This window comes from Schistosoma haematobium, chromosome 1 (assembly GCF_000699445.3).
Source record: "Schistosoma haematobium chromosome 1, whole genome shotgun sequence".
Taxonomy (NCBI): domain Eukaryota; kingdom Metazoa; phylum Platyhelminthes; class Trematoda; order Strigeidida; family Schistosomatidae; genus Schistosoma; species Schistosoma haematobium.
In genome coordinates, this window is record NC_067196.1 from 72,370,266 (window position 1) to 72,397,992 (window position 27,727).

Here is a 27,727-nt window from a genome sequence, read left to right on the forward strand (position 1 = left end):
AGTGGTGTAGAGCTGGCACATTCAGCCGTTTAAAATTCCAACGCAAGTTATTGGTGGGATACCTTAGCTTAGTTTTGCTGACAAAACTGAAGGCTATGACGGCATGATCACTTTTTCCCAGGGGAGCCAAGATTGAGAGGTTGTCAACTAGAAATTGTTCGTTTGTGAATACACAGTCTAAGCGCGATGGTGCCTGACTGTTTTTCCAACGAGTTGCCGACCTCACATTTTCGTATAATCCCAAATTCTCAATGAGGTTGAAGAACCGAGCTTCAGTTGAGTTTTCACCTCCAATATACGTATGTTCCGCGAAATTGACTCTAGGGAGATTGAAGTCTCCCAGAATCAGGATATGAGTGAGACCGAGATGAGTAGAGCGGGATAGTCCTTCCAGCATACGACTGTCACACTCGATGTCAGCAGTGGGCTTCCTATATATGACTCCGACTAGGCACCTCGAAGTAGAAGACAGTCTTACAGTAATCTAGTAGCACCAATACTTTATTAAGATCATAAAAACTTCGTTTATAGACAGTTCTCCGTAATATATTTCAACATGAAAACTTATTTAGTTTGCACATATCCTTTATTAGACGAATGACTCTTTGTTTGTATTCACCAGCTTTACTTCCAGTATATTTGCGCTTGTAACTGTGGCTTATAATGAACCTCTTGTACACACCACGTCTGACTTGGTTCTCACTCAGCTAATGAAAAACCTGGAGTTCGATAAGATCTGTAGTCTACCTGTAGCCATTTTTCCAATCATCTGGTTACAGTACGACACGCTCAAAAGGAGTCGAAACAAGTGTTTCAATAATTCAGAGTTACCTTGCAGCTGGAAACAGTTGAATATAAAGTTTTTTATTTAGTACAGAACCAAACAATTGATAGGTCAATTTCCTAGCCTTTACGTTTCTCCTGACCTTGATGTCTTCTATTCCAAAAATCCCATATTATTGTTAACCTACCTATTTCCAAAGTTGTCATTACTTTATATGATCACTTTACACATTATTCTTCGGAACAAAATGTTCGTAGAAAGATATATTACGAAGGACGTGTTTAAAAAGTTTACCCATGAAGATACCACAGGTACTCGGAGTTCAAAAACTCCTTTGCAAGTACCACCTTTGTAATCGAAGTATGCCAACCAAGTCAAATCAGAAGTTAGTAATGAAGGGGATCAAAGATATATCTAGAAAACTATCAATACTTTGAGGGGCGTTCTGTATTAGCTGGTCGACCGTTCCAACGGATGCGTAACACGGCGTACCCACTCGTGATCTGGTGCGGATGAGTGACAGGGCGCCTTCAGTTAAATGTGTCCAGTAAAACTAATAAGGCCAGATTCAACGTTGAAGACACAGAGAAATATTTGTTTTGTGGATACATTCCCCGCTGCAGCCCACCCTTCCTTAGAGAGGTTGTCATGATCCTAAAACATGGCTAGCCAGAATTTTAAACCCAGCAAGCTTGTCGTCAGTGAACACTCTATCAACTTGCTATGTCCATCAGGATCTAGTCGTCTCCTCATATCGTAAGGAGTCATGTGGTACAATATGGTAACGAAAAACAAACAGTGCAAAAATTTCAATCCTTGGTAATCTTCTTCGGTTTCTCATCTTTACCATACGTCCTGGAAAATAAAAAAAGTAATTGCAAGTAGATTTCGAAATACGCTCGTACGTACGTAAGGACGTAAAACGTGAGAAAAAAGAGGAATAAACTGATATACATGCATGTCGTTAAAATGAGATAGTGTTAAATCATTTTTGCACAATGATTTTTTTCTGGAAAAGAACTGACTGTGATATTCAATATGTCACTTGACCAAGGTGTGTTACCTATGGACTGGGAGGACGCAATCGTCACTCCCATACATAAAACAGGACCAAGACAAGTTCCATCGAATTACAGACCCGTAAGCCTCGCCAGTGTTGTAATTAAAATACTGGAAAGAATAATCAAACGGACTGCAACGGCATTTATGGAAAGCAATAACTTACTGGACATGGCACAACATGGTTTTAGAAAGGGTCTATCCTGTACAACGAACCTCCGTATAGCACGGGAATCTTGGATAAAGGCCCTAGACAACGGAAACTCAGTGGATGTTGTCTACATAGACTTCAGTAAGGCTTTTGACAAGGTGCCAACTAATAGACTGCTATCAAAGTTGGAAAACCTTGATATTGCCGGACCTCTTTTAAAATGGATTAAGGATTTCCTAGTAGGTCGTAGACAGAAAGTAAGAGTAAATTCCAAGTGCTCCATCTGGGGACCAGTACTTAGTGGAGTACCTCAAGGTTCCGTTCTAGGTCCTTTGCTTTTTATAATGTATGTTAATGATCTTCCAAGTATAGTACAGTCTCCAATGTTATTATACGCTGACAATGTAAAGATCTGGCGAGTAATAACTGGAGACACAGACGCGTGTGCTCTTCAGGCAGACTTAAATAACATGATTAACTGGTCTAAAGAGTGGCTGATGCCTATCAACGCGGCAAAGTGTGTCTACATGCACTTTGGGGATTCGAAGGTTAATAGGTACAACATAGGGGAAGTGCCATTACCCGTGGTCCGGTCTCATAAGGATCTAGAGGTGACAGTGAGTCATGATCATAAGACGACGGCCCATTGCCGGGAGGTCGCAGCTAAAAGGTTTCGGACCCTCTGGGCTTGTTAGAGAGACATAGACTAGTTTAAAGCAAGCTCAATGCACGATTGCTTTGGTGCACGCTGATTGGCTAATTCTAATCTGATCAGCACTAGTCGATAGTTGGAGAATACTCTAGGATCTTCTCATGTAAAAACTATATATACACTGACGTTTTCCCTATTGTGCTTCTGGCTTGCATCTTGCTTCCATATAACCTTGTTATTTGGAATATAATCTCTTTCTTGTTCAACCGTGTTCTGATTTGGGGTCTTGTCAAGTGAATCGGTGTCCAAGAATACTAAGCAATAGGAATAGCTGGGTCATAACCGTAAGAAGAGAGAGTTACAACAGGGCTTTAAAACGGACATTCACTAAGTTAGATACTACCATGTTCACCACAGTATACACATCCTTAGTGAGAACTAAGCTTGAGAACTGCGTCCAGGCTGCAAACCCATGTTTAGAAGGTGACTCAGACATACTAGAAAAAGTACAGAGGGCAGCCATCCGTGCAATTCCGGAACTCCGGGGTTTATTATACAAAGAGCGGCTTCAAAAACTGGACCTCTTTACTCTGTCCTATTGCAAATTAAGGGGAGATCTAATTTTGATGTTCAGAATACAGAGAAATGACTTTGGACCTAACCTATTCTCTATTTTGCTTCTCACTAGATCAGGACATCTCAGAGAACTTAGCAGGCGAGTAGAAAAGCCAAGAACGAACAAAATACCAGTGGCATGCAGGTTTTCACACTGAGTCATCAATACTTGTAACCTGCTGCCTGAAGCAAGAGAAGACTGGACACACAGAAGCATACTAGAAGAGGAGTAACATCGGCCGTAGGCCTTCTGTCTTTACTACACAAATCTGAATCTGAATCTATGTATGACCCATACATATTGATATTTTATAATTCACTGCAATTAGTTGCGACTTTCATAGCATCACTCTAAAGTATTACTACATAAACACGTATTCTACCGTCATATATTACTTCAATGATAAGTTATTTTCTAAGTTATTTATTCTCAGTCCTTTCTTCTTTTCTTTTCGTTTTTCATCTAGCGATACATACATAGTCGTTTGTTCTTGTTCTGTAAATATAAGCACGCTTATCAAACTATTTACGTAGTTCGAGTTTCCCTCATTTCTATTTCCTTATTTTCTCCCTTCCCGTCCTTAAAGTTAACGCAATATCCTTCTCAATCACTTAGAACCTTTGAGATAGTGGAGAGGTGGATAGAGGTGGACAAAGGAAATTCCAAAAACACTAGAGAACGTTTAGAAGCCTGTCACTAAGGTCAATCAGCAATCAACAAGCACATTGAAATCGATCCAATTTATCAACCAATCAGGAAAATTATGCACAAATATAGGAACAAAAATCAAATCAATGGGAGACAACCAAAACAAAGAAGTAAACAATGACAAATTTAAGGTCAATAAGAACCAATCAACATCGAGGTGTGCAGGACAAACTGTGAAACACATATGGAGAAATTCGAATACTTCACTTCTATCTGAAATTTGTGCTGATGATGTCGTGCGGAAGATCGATGAATGCTCCACGACCGAACCATCCAGCTCAGAGAACAAAACCGCATCAAAAACACAGAACCTTTTTTTAATATGACAAATATTATACTAAAATTATCCAATCTAGTTAATTTCGACATTTGACTCACCGAATATGAATACTATACTATACTCATGACAATAACGGCAACAGAACTAACGAATCAAAGTTTATTCGCTTTGGTCAAGCTTCGTTCTTCTGTAATGCGTACAAAGCGTTTCTGAATGACTTGTATCAAATTGTATCAAAACACAAACTCTGCTGTAAGGCCAGTGAAATGTCACTGGGTTGCTATGAAAGAAGACTTGATGAGAATGACCAGTTAATTGTTTAGTGGAAAACCACAGTGTTTTTTAAACTATGAAAATTATACATTAAATACTTCATTTGTACATCTCCCATCACTTGTCTTTCCATCATTCATGATTCCCTGAATTCTGAATTCCTTTATGTTTCCCTTTCTGTTTTCTTCAGTTCAGTCTTCTCAACCTCCTATTGACGCGCATCCCACTTTCGATTGACGTTGCATGATACGTATATCTGTCATCATAAGTAGCATACACCACAAGGTCACTGAAAGTCGAAGAGTCCACAGACCCTCACCAAGGTCAAGGACAACCGACGCACACTAGTGAATCGCACGCCATAGACTGGTCTATGCATCAGCGGCCACATTCTGTTACTCATACACACGCCTTCTGTAATAGCGTCGTTTGTGTTGTAAAGTCATCAAAGCAGCCATACTATCCGGAAACGACGAAAGGGCGTTAAATGCTAGGTGTGATGTCCACGTTAGCTGGCTAGCCACACCATTCCCGCCTGACTTGAATTGGCTCCCAATCGTTCCGCGCACTTCACCCATGTCAGTGATCTACATTGTGTCTAATTTAAAGCAGTCTTAATTTAAGAAACAGAACATTGTTCATCAACGTTACAAAATACTCCGAACGATACAGCCTGTGCTATGCAGTCAAGCGGGTTTTTAGGACATGCTAACGTGCCGAGGAACAAAATGAATAGTTGGAAGGTTAAGGTTTGATATCTGAGAATCAACTCAATTATTTCTAACAAGAAGGGATTGGGTATCTATGTGCAAGCATTCCAGAGAGATTTCCAAGCAAATAGTCAAAGGTTAACAGTCACACTGACTCACGCCGTGACTTTGAGTTTAGCCAGGCACGACCTTACGGTCAATAATTCGGAAACTTGCAACAGTAAAATTAGGCAATGATAGGTAAATATTTAATCAAGGTCAAATAACAAGAGCTCAGGTAAGTGAGAGCGGAGGACATAAAGCGTGGTCGAAAGAGGCCTGAATGGAGGTCAGAATATAAGACAGGGGAAAAAAACAAATAAACCTCAATACTTTCCAATGAAATGCCTTGGAAGGACTCTCAGTGTGTTCTTTCCGTTACATTGATGTCATATCTGCGGAGTGCTCAATTACTTTAAGCTTGGTTCACAAAATCCTATCTCGACATGCAATGAAAACACACTGACTAGTAATACGAAGTCATGTAGATGATGCACAGCCTCATATTTATAAAGTTAAACGAGTAAAGTCTGAAATTTAATACAGATAGATTTGTATTACATCTAAAAAGGCGTTTTTATTTCTCATTTTGAACACATATCCACACCAGTACTTTTAAACTAGTACTCATCTCGAGAAGAAATGGCAGCTGCCGTACCAACAGAACAAAATATAACCAAGAATGAACTTCGAAAATACGTAACTACACGGCCGTTTCAGTGAGGAAGTAGGTGATATATATACGTGAGGGTAATCAAATTATGGTTTATAGTGTCACCCACATACTAGTCACGTGTTCCGTAGACATAACAATGACAGATGTAACACTAACGTCGCTATTTTGAAACCATACAAGAACTGAGTGCTCGGAAGAACATCAATTGTCGTGAAAGTCCTCCGCTGAACACCCTGTAATCGATGACTTTCTTCATCTCTGGCAAAATTTCTCTTTTTAAATTATTTTATTTATCAGAATATTTAAGCAAATTAAAACGATTTCAGAGTGTGTTTAGACTCGTTAAGCTTAAAGTAGATATTTATAAACTCGGAAAGGAAGAAGGATTAAATTATTGCATAAAACACATGATAAATAATCGCGAGACCATAGGTATTCCAAAGAGGCCTTTTAGCAAACTATGTACTCCTAATACACTAGAATCAGTCGATGTTGTTGCCAACATCTTTCACATATCGAAATCAAAATACCACGAACGAGAAGTCAATACTATATTTGAATCGTGGCAAGAAACTGTGGGTGAGTGTCTACCAAACTGGAAGTTTAGGAGAGGAGAGAAGTCTCATTTACACCACCAGAACTACTATGGTCACAATCACTGTCGAATTTTGTAAGATGGTAGGTTATTCATAAAACCAGTTCGTGCACGTAAATTCAAAAGATAAAAAAGATGATATGAATCACTTGATCTTTAGTTTTTAGTATAAAGGGTATACCTAGATGGTCTATTACTGAATTACGGCATCTTGAACATCCTTGGATATTTTCTAGAAGACATATAATTTCAGTTCTAGCACAAATCAGAGGAGAATGCACCAAAAATAAATGCATAGTGTGATAAACTGTTCTCTGGGTACACCTGCTGATTACGAATAGTCTGTTTTTTTAATTTGTCTACCAATGATTGTGGTATAGCATCTTCCCTTTAGTCCTTAAAAAGAAAGTGAATGTATTGTTAACAACTACAAACAGAAATTTATGCTAACTTGCCAGCAGCTCTATTACTGCTCTTCTGGATTCCTATCATAAGGTATCAACATTTCAATGCTATCTGACTTGGAATTCCAGTAAGAAGTACACATTTTCGATTTCTTCAGAAACATATTTACAATAATATTACCACGAAATAATGGACGCCATACACTCGATGTAATTGAGTTCACGACCTAATGGATGTAAATCGTCTGCATTAAAAATTCAATTTTAAGCGATTTTCGTTTTCTACGTTTTTGCATTAGCACGTGTTTGTTTTAATCTTTCATTTATATGAACTACTAAGGTTGTAACAGAGGCTAGGTCATTTTGCTTCAGCGGGATGGTGGAGTTTTTAATATCGAGTTATGCCGCTTCTTTGCATTAAAAGTAAGTTTCTCAAGTATATGGATGCCACTAAACCACACCTTTAAAATGTGCTTTGTTTTAATCTGAATCTGTTCAGTTTACGAGATGTCTATTTAGGATGTTCAGTTGCAGTCTTCAAAACGCGTCATGAAGTCTGCCAGATGCTTGATGTAACTTACTCTGTAGCTTAGCATTATACCTGAGTGGTTACAAGCATACCATTAGCCATAGTTGCTCTTATTTATGCCGTGATCTTTTGACAGTTCTAGTGAACAATTGATTTGCAACTTTCATGCGTCAAAGTGTTAATCACATTTGCTTTATGTTATTTTTTTCATCATAACTCATCACTTGATAAATTCAAATTATTAGGCAAATTATTTGGAGAAATTCAGTAGTAACTTGATATTCGATGATGTGCCTGTGAAAGCTTATCACGTTCAGAAAGTCTGTTGACATTTTGAAGTTGAAATTGCACTGTCTAGGGGTAAAACTAGTAAAAATATGTTAGGTATACCCATAATACTTCAGTCAGTTGTTTCTAGTTTAGCGTTGTTGACCGGTCCAGCTTCCAAGGCAAACCCATCTGGTGGACGAAGTTTCACGAAAAGCAAACTTTATAGTTTGATGTTTTAATGATATAGATATAGGTGATCTTTCTAACATGTTTATATAACATATTGGTTAACTTGGTATCAACTGCATCACAAAAAGGGTTGTATCTAACTAATTGTTCATCAGTCTTCAATGTTTTGTTCGACCAATTTGCCACAATAATTACTCAATATTCGATAAGTGATTTCTTTCGTTTAAGGGTTTATCAAAACCTTCCAAACTTTTTCTTTGAAGGTCTTCCAGCTTTCTAAAAGCCTATACTTTATTCCTGATCAAAACTTTTGGGCAAATCTATTTTTATTTTAATTAATCCAGTTTTCTATATCTACAAAATGTTTATCATGTATTCCAAATAACTGTATTTCTCTATGTTGGTGTTGGCCTTTACCACTTGTGCATAGTGTATATAGATGGGAAACAGGAGTTTAACAATAGGTAGCTTCAAAACATTATCGATTAAGATCTAGATGGCAAAAGAAACTTGTGTTTAGATGTTTTGGGTGATATGGCTCAGAAGGCACTCATCCCCTGTCTTTTCTAAACCTTAAGCTCCGGTTCTCTCTCATTTATACCTTTTCACTCTGTTTCCTCAAGCCCTGCTCTCAAAGCCTACAATTTCTTGTTGAAGTCGCTACTCGATTACTTTGATCCTCTCTTATATTCATATTGTTAGCTTTATCTTGTTGTGCCCATATAGAATGACAACTTTCGCCATCGCACACATGTGATAGGAACTTTATTGAAGACAACCGACCAACAAATGATTATTATTTCTTTCTTCTACAATGAGAATCATCACGGTTTCATTGGCTACGATTTCAGTGCTGTTATAAAGTATAACTAACTTGAGTAACAAGTTTTTGGCATGTTTTTCTTCACATATCATTTTACTTTCAACCACATGAAAAGAATTTCCTGAGGGCAAAAGATTATGTCTTAGCCAGTCACAGTTATGTATAATATACATGTATATTTTCACCCTTTATGTTGATACAAAAGTGTCATTGGTTAATTTAGTTTCGTATTCTGCCCACTTCCCAACACTGAATGGTAGAGTAATTTGATCTAAGTAGATAACGGAACTTCTAACTCCATTGCCTTTAGTTCTTTAAGATGTATGTATTTAGACGCCAGTATAATAAATAAACCAACATTTTGATTTCGTTTGAAAAAGTTTGGTATATCAAACGAATGTAGTGTTTGATAAAGTAAATAAAGGATATTGTTGTTAATGACATCATATAGAGTTGGCAGCTATGAAAAGTGAATCTTAAGTACCGTTTGTAATAATCACACCATCTATTTGACTTTAAGTAGCACAAAACGTTTAAATGTTGATCTTACAACTGGGTTATATCCATGGGTAAGAATACTTTACTTTTCAATCGGACAAATATAAGCTTAGATTATGAACCTATCGCACAATTCTGTTGCTAAAAGTTTCATTCACCTTTTGGAGACATTTCTTCCATAATAAATTGCGAGTGCAGTTTTGAATTAGTTTTAACGAAGATGAACATATATATATAATTTCATAATAAATTGTCGTTAGTAAAATACCAAGTAGCATTTATAAGGCAGTTGTTGCTCATCAGTTCTTACCTGTTCATCACAGTTAGCTAGTAAGAAGCAACTAAGTATAGACAAGGATTATGTATCTTCGATTTTTGAAGCCAACGGCTGTAGACTCCTTCTTTTTTAACGCTTTATTCTTTAGCTTTTTTAACCGTAGCATTTAATATTGAGTTCAGAAAATTTTATCATGTCTAAAATTGCATTTTTCGCTTAAAACGTCTCTGAATAAAAATCCATACTAATCTGTCCAAGTTTACTACCAATTCGTTTAGTGATTATATATTTTTGGATATACATTGCTTTTCTGAAAAACGTCTGTAAACAAATTTCTGTTTGTTAAATGAGATTCATGGTATCTAGTGGTTATGCAAACTTACAAGTTTTAAAAATTTGTGATTGTAGAGATTTTGGCCTATGTAAATCGGTGTATCGGTTTTAAAACTTGCTTATAATCGACCTTGTTATATAAGGTTGATAATTTTTATCAAAATTAAAGACATCCACAACTCTGATAAATTGATAAAAAGCATATCCTGCAAACAAAAACAAACCTGTCATTATTCATGCTGATGTAGATAAAAAACTCAATATGTTTTTAAAAAATTAAGTTTTCTAATTTTTTTTGTAACACTTTAATAAAATGTCTTCAATGAGATACACGTTTTGTCCCTAAGTGATTAGATTTAAAAACGTTTAAGTCACACATGAAGAATTCGGTGATTCTACAACTGCAGTGGGTTTGGACTTTTGTGATCTGCAATAGGTTTAATGGCATTGTAGTGATTTGAGTACAATGGCAAATAAGCTCTTGAATGGTATATTTATGTTGTTATCATCCTATGCAGGTTAATTTCTTATTCAAAAATTGTTTAATTCACCTTCCCTTACGATTTGACATACTGGCTTAATGCTAAAGTAAAAACAATAATTCTATATAGAAGGAAATGTAATCAGTAATAATGATAATTGGAAAGATATGATATATTTACATGAATTTTCACAAAATTTATTGTTATTACTGGTTTTGAAATTTGTTGTTATAGTTATTGAAGCACGTTTAGAAAGTTCAGATTCATCGCTAAATACGTATATTAGCGTTAAATTAAGACAAGCACATTCCTCAACTCAATCAGTAAAAGGAACTGCACCAAAATGGAACGAAGAATTTATATTGTAAGTTTCCACTATTCATTTTCATGGATTAATCAGCTGAGTTTGTATGACTAGTTATCCGTTCTAAACTGACTACTGAAATGTCAAATAACAAACCAGATTCTCTGTGCACCAGTTGATATTTTAGTGTCAATTAGATTCACTGCTCATTTAGAGCTAATTATTTGTATAGATAATATACAGTACGAAAAACTGTGCTAAGTTCTAACTACGACAACTAAGTCGCCTATTCTCCAGTATATTTCCAAGGCAAAAATGTCACATGAAGGTCGAGATGGCATTCATTTCATTCTATCTGAAAATCTGTCGATCACTTATCCTAAGCTTTTGAGAATATCCATAGAAAACGTATCTCCCCCTATTGATACAAGTAAGCAAATCATTTAATGCTAAATAAGGCAAGTAAATATAATCGATTTCTCGTTTTTCCTACGGGAAATGAATTGCAGAACACAAAGTTAGTTGGGAAGTTGGCTACAATGCATTAGCCTTAAGTTAATGAATTTCATACTCCACCGAATGCCTTTTATTCTGGGTAATTGAGCGAAAGATTATATATATATATATAACTATTAGAAATCACTGAACTGTAGCTCATTCATATACGTGGAACTAATGGACAAGTTATTCTATTTTTCTTAATAATTATAGAAGAAATATATCTGTTATGATATAAATAGTTTATTGAAAACAATGGATGAGAACTCTGTGAATTTCATAGCGTCTTGTAAACATATTTGTTATATCCTGTGGATGGAAAAGAAAACATTTTAACTGTGATTAATTACTAAGTTATTTATTGCAGTAGTTTAATTGATCGTTTGTTTTTTATTCATGTGGAGTAAAGTAGTATTCCACCTTTCACTAGTCCTTAAACATGACTAGTTATTTAACAGCTTTTTACCAAAAGTCAGATAAGTATAACTTCAAATCTTTAAGAAAGTTCATAGATTCATTTCTATAATGTTGGTGATTCAAGCTGGCTATCTGAAATGTTTGTAAACCGCTTTTTAGCATAAAAATGTTATAAATAGCGTTGCTGTCGAAAAAACCAAGTGTATTGTGTCTTTATAATAAGTGATTTTATTGATAAGTTCAGGCGTGTACCCACTAGTGACTAGCTTTGAGATGGATTTCATGTAGTTCCAGTAGGAAAGGTGACCTGTGAATTTTAATAGGTCAGGGGTGAAATAATAACTAGGTGGTAGCATCCCATAAAGATCGCGTTATATCACATTGACTATGACTAAGAATATGGACCAGTTGTATAAATGCACTAAATTCACTGCAAAAACTAAAAGTTGGAGTTCAATCATGCATATTATTGTGCATATGTATTTCTAAATTTGTTAAGTCACAGACGAAATGACTATTTACTGCTCTCTTGTTTTGATAAATTCCCCAAGTGATATCAATTTTATAACAAAATTATTTTTGAAATATTATCTTATAACCTTGACATAAGTATAACTATCATTCAGTGTTTATTTTTGTTAATAGTTTATTGACGAGTATGGTAGCAATGAGAAAAATTGTCACCGACTATCGTTAGTATATAGTTCATGGTTACCGCAAGAAAGCCAAATTAAGCATATAATAACAGAATCATGATGATACTTAAGAGTAAGGCAGTTTAATTTATCAAATAATATGTATCTATGCTTATATTTTCAATTTGTTCCTTAATCTTAAGTTTTTTTTGTTTATTCATTTAGCGAAACGGAACGTATGGATGGCGGCCTCCTGATTGAAATACATTCGAAAGGTTTATTAAAAGATAAGCTGTTAGGAGTTGTTTGGTTACCCTTAAACAAAATACTACATTCTAATAAGGTTTGTTGTATTCTATGTTTCACATCAATAAATTTACTTATTGTTAATCTGTTTGCGAATGTTTTTACTAGTTTCAATGGTCTGCTAAATATGTTAGCAATCTACTTAAATTAATACGACTCTTTAGCGTTTCTCATTTCGTTACAGAAAGTGTTATTTTATAAGCCGAAGTTGTTTTTGTTAAAGAACTTTTAAGTATTATGTTGGCAGTCATTATCAGATCAACCATGTCAATTTTAGCTGTCCAAATATTTATCAGTTATAAAACATATCTATCTTGGATCTTTCCAGTTAATTTTATCTTTCCATATCCAGCGTAACGATCTAATATGATGAGTCAATTTAAGTGGGTTTTTTGTATATTACTGTTAATTGCCAAAAATTATCTCTTTTCTTTACTTATGTTGATGAGCATCATTTAACAAATTCTTTACTTTTGAATACGATCAAATCGTTGCAGTTAACTTACTTATTTACACCTGTTGCCCCTCGTAGAGTAGCATCCATCTAACTCTGTCATGGGCAATCTTTCTCCGTTCTTCCCAAGTGCTATTGATCCTTTTCATATTTGCTTCAAGTTCCCGACTTAGTGTTCTCTGGCCTTCCACTTTTCCGTTTCCCTCCACGATTCCAAGTTATCACTTGCCTCGTGATTCAGTTTGGTGATTTACATAATGTATATCCTATCCATTTCCAACGTCTTTTACAAATTCCCTCTTCATCTGGAAGCTGGTTTGTCGTTTCCCACAGTAGGATGTTGCTTATGGTATCTGGCCAACGGATATTGAGTATCTTGCGTAGACAACTGTTTACAAACACTTGTACCTTTGTTCTTTAGTTGTTCTTCAATTGTAAGAATGCGGCTCTTGCTTCGCCGATCCTGCCAGTTAACTAATATAGCATTATAGATTTTAAAAATAGCCCAATTGTAAATGATACATTAATTGTATTCACTCTTGGACCATACATTGCAGACTTTTTTCATTATCTCTCAGTTTCATTGAGGTAGATAGAAAGTTTTCTTGTCATAATTCGTTTCACACAATTTTCCACTTATCTAGACCTCATAATCAGTCGAATATTTGGGTTAAATTAAAATATACTGGCAAACTCTTAGGTCTGGCATACAAATATTTTACCCATCCCTATAGTAAGTGCAATATAGTGTAAAAGGTGCATTTGATGCATATTTAAGGGTGTTTCTGAGGTCTTTCAAAGTCGCTCTGTATTATGACCCAATTGAAATGGAGAAACTCCATATTTATGTGATGAGCGTGGAACCGATTTATTTGGATGACTGGTCAGTGTATCTGCGTCTTCAAAGATATCCTTGGAATAATCACGTTATCATTCATGAGTGTCAATTCTTCGACCTTTCAATTAGTCTTTCCATTTATAATTTCAAAGAGTTACAATCACGATTAAGAGACTATCTTCGGCCTCTTAAAGGATGAACACTTTTGTCCCACCCACGTTGATTTTAATATTGATGAGTCTCTGATGAACCCAAATATGTTTACCAATAATGTGATATATATATATATATATATATATATATATATATATATATATATATATAAGTCCTATATACTTGGTCTTTCTATATTAGCTTATTTACATGTGTCATGCAAACTCGGATTGCCTGATAAATGAGTAAATGTTGAGAGGAACTCAAGGTCACCATTATAACATAATTCTACCGAAATTTATGTTCATGAAAGTGCACTTACAGGCTGACTGATAAGATGAAGGGCTAACAATTGTTGTATCATATTTGTACTGATTTTGCTCACAGATCAGTGGAGAAAATATCTACCGTCCTGTGAAACCTTTTTGTAATCTATTATATGCCAGTCAAAATATTAGCTATTTGACGAGTACATTTTCGGATAATCATCAGAACAGTGTTCTAATTTTAGACATTTAGCATATACTTCTGGTTAAAATATTTTTAATGAAAAATTCCTTAGTCTTGTATTCCTAAAAGCTATCATTGAATCTGCGATTTGCTCGTCCATCGCTATATAACTATAAAAAAGTTAATCAACGAACACATGATATTTGTTGAGTCTAGGTTTATACAATATTCCTAAATGTTTATAACTAAAAACTAAAGTGCCCCAACAATCACATTTCTAGAAACGAAAACAAAGATAATAACGTATAATATTATTTAGTGTGTGTTGTTCAAAGATTATTGTGTAACGTAATTCAAACTTATAAGCGAATATATTGGAAGTAATTTCATCATGAATTGAAGTCAACTGAAGGAAGTGCTTAATATCTGTTCTGTTTTAGTTCCGGACGTCACAACATTGACCTGCCTTTCTATACGGCATCGAACTCATGTTCCGCTAGTTTTGAGGTGAACATTTTGTCTTTATGTTTTTAATATGTCATCCGAAAAAGCTGAATATTTATGCGGTAAAGTGTATGATTACATAAGTTAAAGTTTATTTGTTACGTGACAACAGTTGTGTTTTAACGTATAAGTGGTCAATACATTGATAAAGTGGTAACAGCTGAAGTGTCAGCTACTTCATTCAATTCGTTTTTGATATCTAAATCCTTACTAGAAAGCAATAATTCAAGAATCGATGAATAATTTTTAACTATTCATAAATGACATTGTACTTGTTGAAATTTCTAGAAGCAATTTCGATAATATTGTTTTCGATTAGATCCTCATCAGGCCTTACTCTGATATACAGTAATGTTTATATTTATATACGGAATTATTAAACCAATCAAGGCAGTTTACGAGTCAATGATAACACTGGAATAGATTATATAAATAAATATAATAAGTAAGTACAAATTGGTAGTGTGATGACAAGTGTACTAGATGCGATAAGAATAATAAAGGCTTGAATCAGCGTTACATAATCGGAAATAGGTCAAGGATTAGAAAAAATATAGACAATGAAATAACACTTATAAAAAGATTATAAGGTTGCGTAATAAGAAATCTTCAGATAATTGAACTGTGAAGCGTATATTTGAAAAAAAAGGGGGAAAGGGTGAAGAAAAATAAACGAACAGTGTGGAAAATAATAATAAATAAAATCACTTATTAAGGCCAAGGACGAAATAAAGGTGTTACAAATATCTTATGAACACAAAGACTTGTGTCGTTAGCTTGAATTCCTATAGTTTCTGCTATGTGTAAGAGACGAGATTGAACCTCATAAGGAAGACTAGTAGAAATTCGATAAATAACTTTAAATGACCTATTTCTGTCTACTGCATGACCTCTATCGATTAAATGGGATAGAATCGAGTAGCGTATTGTCTTGACAGTACCTTTTCCTAATTACGAACGGAGGTACTGTCAAGACAATACGCAAATCGATTCTATCCCACTTGATCGATAGCGGTCATGTAGTAGACAGAAATAGGTCATTTAAAGTTATTTATCATATTCCTACTAGTTTCCCTTATAGGGATCCGAAATTTCATTATTTATTTTTTATTTCAGTCACAATAACAAAACAGAATTGTTAGGGAAAAAAAGTTTAATTTATTTCATTCAAATTTCACATGATCAACTACACGTATTTGTTTTTCAAGCATAGACTAAAACGTTAAATAAAAACAACAAATAGACGATAAAATACAAAGTCAGTTTCCGTTACTCATAAATCAACAACTTTACAAAGCCTGAAAAATATGCCATTATATATATATCCTTATTCAAATGCCAAAATATACTCGAAAAGTTTAGAATGTAATTGATAATTTATTATGACTAATAAATCCCCTAATAGTTAATATTTATTAGTTGAATATTCTCTCTCATACGTAGTATATTTCTGTATGTATAAATGTATACGTGAATGAAATAAACAGACATCAATAGTGAGAATGATAAGGTGAGAGATGAAGGAAATGAGATTAGACAGAAAAAAAAACACATTAAATTAATTTTGTACTATTCAGACAATAAATTTTCATTCAGAAAAACATGTAACAAAAATAATTCTTATTTATTTATTGTTACTATTATTATTATTTCATCGTTCATGTAAACATTCCCATTATTAATTTACAGTTACTTACTTACGCCTGTTACTCCTCATGAAGGAGCATAGGCCGCTCACTAGCATTCTCCATCCAATTCTGTCCTGGGCAATCCTTTCCAGCTCCTTCCACTTGTTATTCATCCTTTTCAAATCTGCTTCTATTTCCCTTCCTCTTTTCCGCTTCCCTTCAGGATTCCAAGTTAAGACTTGCCTCGTGATGCAGTTTGACGATTTGCGTAATGTATGTCTTATCCATTTCCATCGTCTTTTCCTAATTTCCTCTTCAGCTGGAAGTTGGTTTGTTCCCTCCCACAGAAGGCTGTTGCTGATGGTATCCGGCCAATGGATGTTGAGTATCTTGCGTAGACAGCTATTTATAAATACTTGTACCTTATTGATGGTGGTTGTTGTAGTTCTCCAAGTTTCAGCTCCATACAGTAGAACTGCCTTGACGTTCGTATTGAAGATTCTGACTTTGATATTGGTTGAAAGTTGTTTTGAGTTGCATATGTTATTCAATTGTAGGAATGCTTTCGTTCCTTTACCAATCCTCATCTTTACGTCTGCATCTGAGCCTCCTTGTTCATCGATGATGCTTCCCAGATATGTGGAGGATTCTACATCTTCCAGAGTTTCGCCATCAAGTGTGATTGGTTTGCCGTTCTCCGTGTTGTATTTGAGGACCTTGGTTTTCCACTTGTGTATGTTGAGGCCTACTGATGCAGAGACTGCTGCTACACTGGCTGTCTTTATCTGTATTTGTTCGTGTGTATGCGATAAAAGGTGTAGGTCATCTGCGAAGTCCGAATCGTCTAACTGGTCCCGAGCTGTCCATTGTATGCCGTGTTTCCCTTCAGATGTCGAGGTCTTGATAATCCAGTCGACTACCGGAAGAAAGAGGAAGGGAGAGAGTAGACAGCCTTATCTGACTCCGGTGCTTACTTGGAATGCGTCTGTCAGCTGTCCTGCATGCAATACTTTGCACTGTAGTCCGTCATATGGGTTTCGAATAATGTTGACAATCTTCTCAGGAACTCCGTAGTGTCGAAGAAGTTTCCATAACATCCTCCTATGCAGACTGTAAATCTTTGATAATTAATTCGATGAAAAGATAACTCTTCGCTGATTCAATCCTTCTTATTTTATGTCGCACTGGGTATATTCTGGTTACCTACATAATTATCCTGATTTATTGCATAAGTATATTTTTATGAGTTCCCCAAAATAATAGACTGTGAATAAAAAATTATCAATTATCTCGGACATGTTTTGCATTCAAATAATCTATGCATCTTATGCATGTCCAACCAAAATCCACAGAAAAATACTTTAATAAACAGGATGGTAGATTTTAATCTATCGATCCATTGATGCTAGAATTAGTTTCTAAATGTCCATCGATTTTTGGTCGAATGTTCTTAGTTTTAACAATGAACTGCTAGTTCAGTATTATTCTCTTCACAATTCTACATAAAACTGAGTTATGTCATCAGTCCATATACAGCTTCCGTTGTCATTTGATGTGTTTGTATTGTGAATCGTAAGTTGGCTACTCTAAATTCTACCGATTGACTAGCTTCAGATATCCCAGTTCGACCCCAATACTGTTCGCAATCTCCAATATATCAGAACACGAACCGTAGATGAAAAATCGTTTATGGGGTCAGGAGCAGCAGAATAATGATTTACAAACAAATGCATATTTATACAGTTAGGATTACTATAAATATTGACCAACAGAAAGATGACACGTTAAATAATATTGAGCAATAGGAAAATGACACGCAAAATAAACATTGATCAGTAGGGAAACGACCAATAGGGAAATGACACCATTTAACGTTCAAGGGTAGCGTTAGACTTAACCGGATAATTGTTTTTTTTTGGATATTTTTCTGAGTATCCCAACAGTTTGTTTAATAAAAAGTGCTTAACATGGTCTATTAATATCTACTGATATTTCATAAATCACTGAAAGCGTTATCAGGGATTTACGATTGATTAATCACTGGGTAGTGACCAGTGTCATGGGTGTCAAATCATTCTTAGTGCAGAGTGAATTCTGTCGACTAAGTTGCAATGTGGCCGCTAGTCTAAGTGACTCGATTTTGTGTGCATTATGTTGAGATGAGATGGTGGTTGGAGGTAGTCGACAGGAAACCGTGGACCTAGATTTTGTGCTATTCGGCACTCGTCAGTAAGGTGTACCTGTAGTCAGGTATTTTGTCATGGTTATTTTCATATTGGATGGTTCTACTATTTTTATATAGATTGACTGCTGTCTTGCTATTCTGAAACATATTATGTATGTTATATCCACTTGAAGATTTATTTTTCAAATAGCATTCAGTATAATTCCCCTTTTTGATATAATGCAACTTATTTGATGTAGTTGTTTTTCTGGTATATCATTCTGATAATTCTAATTTGATTGATAGTAATAATTCATCTTATTGAAAATAAACAGATTGAGTAAGCATAAAAACATCTAGAATAGTAATAGTAGATAAGCGAAAAGAGACCAATTGTTCTTGGGATTGGATGTTTTACATGTAACTGTTTATTTCAATTTTCAATCTCATAGTTAAGAAAAGTCACAAAGTGATCCTTTGAAAACTGAATCATCTTGTGTAACATCATTACAGACAATCGGATACACTGTAACAACTCTGCATTATGATAACATCATTCAAAATAGCCTGATTCTGAGCAAAGAAATATAAACAGTAAATGTATTTGCTTAAACTAAGACATCAATAGCAGTGTATGTTTGTGTGAATTAACGTCATCCATACAATGTAACTTATTATAACCAAACGTTTTATGATAAATATATTGGTGAAAATTTGCCGATTTACTAATTTTTTTTTTTTCAAAGGATGGTCCGGGAATGTGGGTGAATTTTGATTCCGAAGTCATCACTGAGAATGGACAAATAGTTGGCACAAAGACAGCTACTAAACACTCATGTCTAGCTACTGTAAGATTTGAAATACCTGATGGTAAGTTTAAGAATCTTAATTTTTACTTTTAATACTGTTCATCTCACCTTATAAATTTGGTTTTGGATATCATATTACTTAATAAGTTACGGAAGTGTTGACTTCACAAAAAACAGGAATATAAATCTTGTGGTTTTTCAGTAATCAATTTATATTAAAGATCAAGTTACTAAAGAATATATAATGGGAAATTTTACTTTCGCATCATTTGTTAGTTAAAATTTACTATCAGTTCTGTGTTCGAAAATGGAACAATTATATAAATACTGGAATGCCTCTGTTCATGTTATTTCTTGAGTGCTTTACAATGGGGGAGATATAAAAGCTTCCCAAATAGATGATGGTTACTAGAACAGATAGTGTTCATCATAATTCACAAGCCTAATGGAAACAACGTTACTATTTTAATGAATTTGTGTTGACTGAAAGCTTCTAGGAAAGCGATACTAGTATTCTCTAGAGAGTATATATCTTATTTGAACTAGTAAGACGTACATAATATATCTCAAGAATATTCAGCCGTAAGTAATATGTTTATTTAAGAAATGTGAGTAGTTACTTATTTTCTGTGTTTGTAAATGGTTGAAACTAATATTCTCTAACCTCTTACTGATAATTTTGACAGTTTTCACTGTAAGTATCATAGAACCTTTTGTGTCATACAGTCTGCCGATGTTGAGACTGGTGAAACAGCCAGAATGAGACTCGTTCATCACATACTATCGTCAAGCTGCAGTTAGTTGCATTTAATTAACATTTGTCAGCCCTTCAAAATTCCCCAAGTATGACCACTAGTTTTATACGGATCTGAGTTTGCTTAAAATTCAAGTCACATTTGATTCTGCTAAAAATTTTTTTTGGACAAACAATAAGATATAAATTAAGAAGGAAGGAAATCTCTATTGGTTTATTGTCATCCAACTTCTTGTTTTTCTAGCAGATTTATTATTATTATACTGTAGTTTCTAGTTTTCCACTTTTTCATGACCTTTTTTACTTTATGTGAAACATTTATTCGTCTTGTTGTTCACATTTATTTGAATAAATAAATGATGCATAAATAACGAAACTTATCAAGGAAATTTTCTAGGAGCATTCTCCTTAATCGTTTTTACTACTTGTCAAAACGATGTTACTAGTTGAATTCGCGAGTTGATCTAAGCTAGACCACTACTGAAAACCTTCAAGCACTGAATGGCCATTTCGTCCTAGTATTGGAATTCTCAGCTCCAACGATGTCGACTCACTGGTCTGGAGGTTAAGCGTTCGCGCGTGAGGCTGAAGGTCCTGGTTTCGAGTTCTGCGTACGGGATCGTAGAAGCGCACTGATGAGTATTCCCATACTAGGATGAAACGGCCATCTAGTGCTTCCAGACTTTTAGTGGTGGTCTAGCTTAGATTGACTCGTGAATTCAACTGTTAAAATACTACTATCTCCACAAATTTCCATACTGATAATATGTCAATAATTTGGTAAGGTAACTATAATGTTAGAAAACAGAGATTCGTATATTCCATGTTAGCTTAGATGTGTAACCGTTACAAATATTAATTAATTGAGTATAGTCTCTTCAAAAGAAAATTACTAACTTATTCGTTTGTACTCTTTAAAATGTTTATTACCATTACCAGATTATTTATGATTTTGCATATTATGTAATACAGACATCAATTCGGTATGAAAAAAAATCATGTTTGTTTCACAATATTAAGACAAGTTTTGTAAGACAATAGTTGTACTCAATACTCAAGTAACCTATGTATCACATTGTACAGTAAATCAAGTTCTAAAGTAAAAATAGTTTCCAATCAATTTTAAAATCTTAGAATTAATAATAGTCACTGTCATATCATTTAAATGAATATTGTCAAGTATAGCTCTCTGAGAAGAATTTTTGATATTAAATAATCTTTGAATAGTTTAATTTAGTCAAATAATTTTTCCTCAACTTTTAACAAATAACTTAATTCAAACAGATTCACCACTTGAAGAAATATTATTTACGAAAAGAAAATTACCAAATATTACTTCAACAAATGGTACTTTACATCGTTCAAATATTAATCAAAATGTAATGAATGGATTTTCTGGTCATATAATTAACATTCATGCAAATCAACATTTAGAACAACGTGAAAAATTATTTACACCATATTGTGCATTAAGTGATTCAGAAAATCGACTATCTAATAATTTAAATGAAGTTTATATACTACCAAATTCTCGTCAGTCTAAATCAACTAATCATTTAAGTTCTAACCATTATGGGTATTCAATGAATCATCCAGATTATTTAAATGGTTAGTGTAATTTTTATCTATTTAACACTGGTTATTATATTTGTATGTTGAAAGTATTTTTATTTGTGTATAAATAAATATGACCGATAGAATTATACTGAAATAGTTTGATGGAGATGTTTATCTGTTTCAAAGAGTAACATTCATCACGAATTAACTTTACTCTAAGAACCAGTAAGAACAAACTTCAAACTACACAAAAATCTCTCCATCAAATCAATCCGCTTAATATTAATAATAATAGCCATCTTCTCATCGGTGACTAGTTTCTAAGTGGATTTTTCAACATTTCAATCAAAAGACACAATTTATGAAGTCGAACAAATAGAAACTGAAACAGTAATATCCCTATTGGAGTAATTTATCTACTTTATACACGCTGTTCATTTTAAACTCTCCGTTAAATGTATTTTCATTTACCTACTCCCTTTTCCATCCCATTACTTCTTTTTCTTAATGTGCTGATGTTAAAGGCTGGAACTTGAACCTATACTCATTCATCAAGTAGATTCTGTGAATAACTGTTTGCCGAATGACAGGATTATGACAGATCTCCTGTTAGAGGTTGTATATGCGCATTTTTGATAAGTCATAACTTGGAAAGAAACATCTATCCAGGGCTCTCTGGCTTCCAGCAGATATCAAGAAGTGATAAGAATTGATATTTGAAATATTCTTCGGGATGTTGATGAATTACTCGATTGGTGAGGTATTTTATATACCAGTTTGATCTAATATACTGTGAGCATTATTGCAGAGCACATATTATAAATGAATACTCAAATAAAGTTGCGAATTTTCATGATAAGAAAAGGATTTAGAGTTTCTGAAAAGTTGTATTTCAAACAGTTAACTAGAATACAATATGATAAATATAATAACAAATTATTATATAATATATAATATATTATTCTGTTTCTGCTATTATTCCAGCTTTATTCAAAAATTGAGTAGTAAAGTTGCAGGTCATTACCTTTCACAGTTTGTTTCACTAGGACGATAAATAATGTGAATATTGGAGAAATTGTTCTAGTTTATCAGCTAGTTCGAGATAAATGTGGTTGAATATTCTAAGTGAATTATTTCTTATCCCAGTTAGCTACTGATCGGAAGTCTCTATGTTAATATTTTTGCTTAGAACAACAGTAGTCAACTACTACAGCTGTTATTTATGTTTACATCAGATCTAATGAACATTCACACAAATGGATATGTTTTGTCTTCATGTGACGTGTACCGTGTAAACTTCACAAATATTCCTTGTCTGTATCTGATTAATTAATTATTCTTGGGATTCGTTGCATAGTAATAAGCTTTTCAACATTGTCAAACATTCTTTACAAACTTTCATAATCATTGTTTAAGATCCCTGTACAAAAAGCATAATTTTTATTAAGGTTCCATTTTAACTGCTTTTTGCATTTTTATGTGTTTGTGTTTGTACATTTCGATTAACTGATTGGTGGTTGATTGTGTAAATAATTGTACCTTCAAAAGACTTTTATAAATTTTATTCTTTATAGAAACACCGTTAAGGCATAGACAGTTTACAACTGACGATTCAGATGCTCATTCATCAGAAACTTTAAAAAATCACCATTTTGTTTCATCTCGTCATTATGATCACCATGAACAAGTGCCATTTGACAGTGAATTAGATTCTGGTTCAGAACCATTGTATTATAATAGTCGACCATATCCAAAATCACATACAAATAGACCATATTCTTATCGTCAATATACTGGTGAGTATGAATGGGATGATGAACAAATTTGTTTTGATTCCCGTAATGTAAATAATATTGATGATGATTTACAATGGCATAGTCAATATTCCGAAGATAATAATTTCATATCGGAACCTGAATGTTTTGATCAGAATTACCAGCAGCAGTACTCACATAATTCTGGTTCAGATGGATATCGTATTGACTGGTGAGTTATGATGTTTTGTGTAATCACTAAAGCTCTTTAAGACTGTTGATGCACTCCTACTCATGTATCCCCACACAGTGACACTTTGAGATTAGAATTATATTCACTTTCTGTAGGGATATTTCGAGAATAAAGAGTTATACTTGCATTGACTAAGTTTAAACTTGCATACTAGTATTTCTTTTTTCAAAATGGTTAGCTAGCTAATCTTCTTATAGAGAAATATTGTGTTTTAAAAAACCAGTTGATCGTTTAAAATTAAAAAAAATGGGAATCATTATGCATAGTCTTCTCATCAGAACACTAATTACATTATTCCAACAATTATAACGATGGTCGTTACATAATTTTCCTTTCCCAGCATGCCAGGCAATAGACTCATAGTATGAGGGCGAAGTTGTGCAGCTGAATATACCGAGATATGACAACAGTAATATGTTTCCCCTGGATAACCAGTATCTGCAACGATGATGCCTTCTTACAACGGAGGGAAGGAGTTAAAAAAGGTTGAACCTAAAAATAGTACGCTTTACCTTTCCCATGGACTGTAGGGTCTTTTAAAGTTCGGAGCCAATAAGTTACAAACTTCGTAAAAAAAAGATCGTGAGTAACTGGCTGGTGTGAAAGTAAGTTTGAAGAAAGCTAGGGGCGTCCGAACCAAGACATAGTATGAACTCATGAGGCCCATGACTGTTGGATTAAGCCATGCAGTCAGGTGCAGACCTCCTGGTTGGGGTTAGCATAACTGTTGTTATTAATGGTTAGAGGCTTTGGATGACATGCTTTGGTGTTATTCACAATAGCTCAAGCAAAAATACTCATTGTTTTCCCTTAAATTCTAAGTTTCCAAATTACATCAGAGTTTTTTATTTCACTAATCCATAATCTTTTCTAGAATCGAATCTCTAATGCCTAATATTTTCTACTACTCCTAATGCTGTTATTACCTGTAATTATCTGGGAATTATTTTGACAATTCAATCTTATCGTGCTAATGGGGTGCGAAAACTGGAACTAATGTACATATTTTCTAGGTTCTGCATTGTGCATGACTGACTTTGTATATTTATCTATCTGAGTAAATACAACATGCGTCTTTTAGATGCCTTATAAATAAATTTAGCTGCTGGGTAGATAAGTTTATGATGTTACAAAATACTGGATAGCTTTCAGGAACTCGTCTACTACTGATACTGCCATTAACATTATTATTATTATTCCTAATACTATTACTGACTTTTACCGTTGATTATTTTGTTATGTCCCACTGGGTAGAAAATTGTATTCCTGATGTTTTGCGTCTGAATTTAAGTTACTTCTTCAGCGTTTTTTCATTTGTAGGCTTGGTGATGCACCACCATTAGAATGTAGTCATCCAGAGGAAGAACATATGTTCGATAGGTAAGTAGGAGCCATTGAAATTTAGTAAAAAAATGTTATTCATTCACATCAAAAACTGACGCAATCCTTAAATCCTTGGAAGCTAAAGAAGACAATAGAACCGATTATTTGTTCTCATCTGAAACTCATCACCAGTGAACACGCACGATCAGCCATTTGTTTAAACTCAGGATTTTTGTGTTTCTTAGTAAACCCGATACTATCCATATCAGTCCATAATAGAAATTAACTTCACCTGTGTTCAAACATGACATTTATCTTTTACAGGAATTATGTTTCTATGAATTCTCTTTAACTTAAGTAGAAATAATACACAAGTCAGTGAAAATTAAATATCATTATCAAGGCTTGGTTTGGTTGTTTTTGAATGATTTCAGTATCGAGTAGAATATTAATAAGACAATAATGATAAACTTATGACTTTCCAATCAGTAGAATCAAATCACCTCTTCAGAGCAAATAAATGAATAACTGTAAATAAATTAACACACTTTAAGAAAGTATATAGGAACAAGGCAGAATATTTAGTTTAATCAAAATCAAAATAGGTTTCAGTATGTCAATGTCATACTATTTTGGTCCAGATGATCCTGTGCAAAGAATAATTGTGTTTATCTGTGCGAATGCTGGTGTGTAACGTGTAAAATTTGTAATGTGAACAAGTGGAGTTGGAATTTGTATGTATGTATATTAGTGGTGTTAAAAATGAATAGTATTAAATCCAGTTGTGTGGATAAACAAGCTGGATGGATAGTCAGACATTCATTTCTATTTAAAGCAAAGGAATTTTTATTATATGACACGCCTTAGTATCTGTTTTTTCCATAACTGAGAAACCTTTCCAGATAACCCTACTATTTTTAGCACCGATTTAGTGGTTAAAAATATCACATATTGCTAATATCGATTTGATTTGTAATTTTTTTCCAATTCTACAGAATTATTAGGCGATCTCTTTGTGTACTATAGGTTATCCTTGGTAACAGTCAAGATTTCATAAGCACAATCTTCAAAGCAGAAAGCTTAGTTGAGATAACCTGGCATGTAGATGTATTTCTGTGTCGTTTCCGACGGAAATATTCCTGTTATCAGTACTGAATCATTTCGAAAGGTGTTGATTGTTTCATCTAAAAGTTTAATTCTCATAAGATGATAAGCTGAGTAAAATAGCGATTAATATCTCGCAATTTGATAATTTCCCTATGAGCAGTATTAAAGACGTATTAATAGGAAGTGATATATCTTTAAGTAATGACTTGAATATCATGAATTGGTACGGTAGTTTCATATTATCGTCACGATACAGCAGCGGAATTGTAACGTATCTTGAAGCTAAAAAGAATTAAGGCTTCTTATAAATTAACTGGAGAGATTAAAATTTATAGACGAATCAATCAGATTTTAGATGGAAGGTCTTGGATTTTGGCGCCAAATCCATCCATCCATATGGCTAAGTAGCATTTTGGCATTATAACTGATGTCAGTTAGTAATGAATACCTTAACTCCAATATCTAACCCTAAAGTTCAACTGTAAATCCTAGTCTTCATTCCTCATACTAATTTATAACTCTCATTCAACCCTAGCATATCGCTGAACAATCTCTGAGTCACTTTAGCATCGCTCGAAGGTCTTTCATAAATTATACTCTCATCAATTAACCAATACTTCGAAATGCTTTTGTTCCATTGAAGGGAAAAGAGTCCAAACTAATTCCACTAGTAAATAATATCAATAATCAAATTAATTATTCATTGATCTAAATTAGTATTAGGAATTCTAAATGATATAACGCAAAATAGATTTTTTATGACGGAAATGTATTTTGTTTACTGTTCTAGTGGTTTTAGATAGTTTCAACCAGTCATGTTATTTTTGTCCCTTTCATTCCTAATGTTAACTAAACCACGACAAAATTATTAACTTTTCATTCCATGGAAGTCACCTTCTTCGGTATCGGATTTAGTACTAATATAAATGTTTTACCGTTATTGATCTTATGGAAATATTGTAAAGTATGAACAAAATGCAACTGAATAATCATAGTAATGGTTAGATAATGGTTTCGCACCTAAAAGTAATCTATTCATAATTTATTTTATGCAACTAGTGTAGCTTCCTTTTTAACAAGCTGAATATGATGTATAGAAACAATTAAATAATAGTTTATAAATTAATATAAAAATAGATACACTATATGAATGAAAGAAATATCAATCAACAAATGATAAAGTTTATCGTGATAACCAACATATTTGAAACTGATACTTAAATGAAATTCATGACGATTCTATGCCACGACTATCAATCTTCATTTAAAATGAATCATTCAATAGATGAATGGCGGCTGGTGGTGGAATCCAAGGAGCAACATGCATCCTGGATTTCCCTTCTGATTACAACCCATATATTCGATAAACATTTATGATATAAATAGCTATATCGAGGTAATCCACATAGGATTCACGTATGCCAACTAATACTGATCGAAAATTAGTCAAGAATACCAACAACGGGATAAT

The 27,727-nt window shown here is 33.9% G+C and overlaps 1 protein-coding gene across 1 annotated transcript in view; it reads left to right on the forward strand.

Moving 5' to 3' along the window:
- Positions 1–7,329: 7,329 nt before the first annotated feature.
- UNC13C_3 (Protein unc-13 C) overlaps positions 7,330–27,727 on the forward strand; it is a gene marked incomplete at its 3' end in the record, with an annotated part of 136,419 nt that continues 116,021 nt past the window's right edge. The window contains exons 1-7 of the mRNA XM_051218576.1: positions 7,330–7,370; positions 10,583–10,712; positions 12,428–12,545; positions 19,446–19,569; positions 21,547–21,870; positions 23,394–23,805; positions 25,147–25,206. Of these exons, the coding sequence (XP_051075072.1) occupies positions 7,349–7,370; positions 10,583–10,712; positions 12,428–12,545; positions 19,446–19,569; positions 21,547–21,870; positions 23,394–23,805; positions 25,147–25,206 (1,190 nt within the window). The 5' untranslated portion in view covers positions 7,330–7,348. The remainder of the gene's footprint in view (positions 7,371–10,582; positions 10,713–12,427; positions 12,546–19,445; positions 19,570–21,546; positions 21,871–23,393; positions 23,806–25,146; positions 25,207–27,727) is intronic.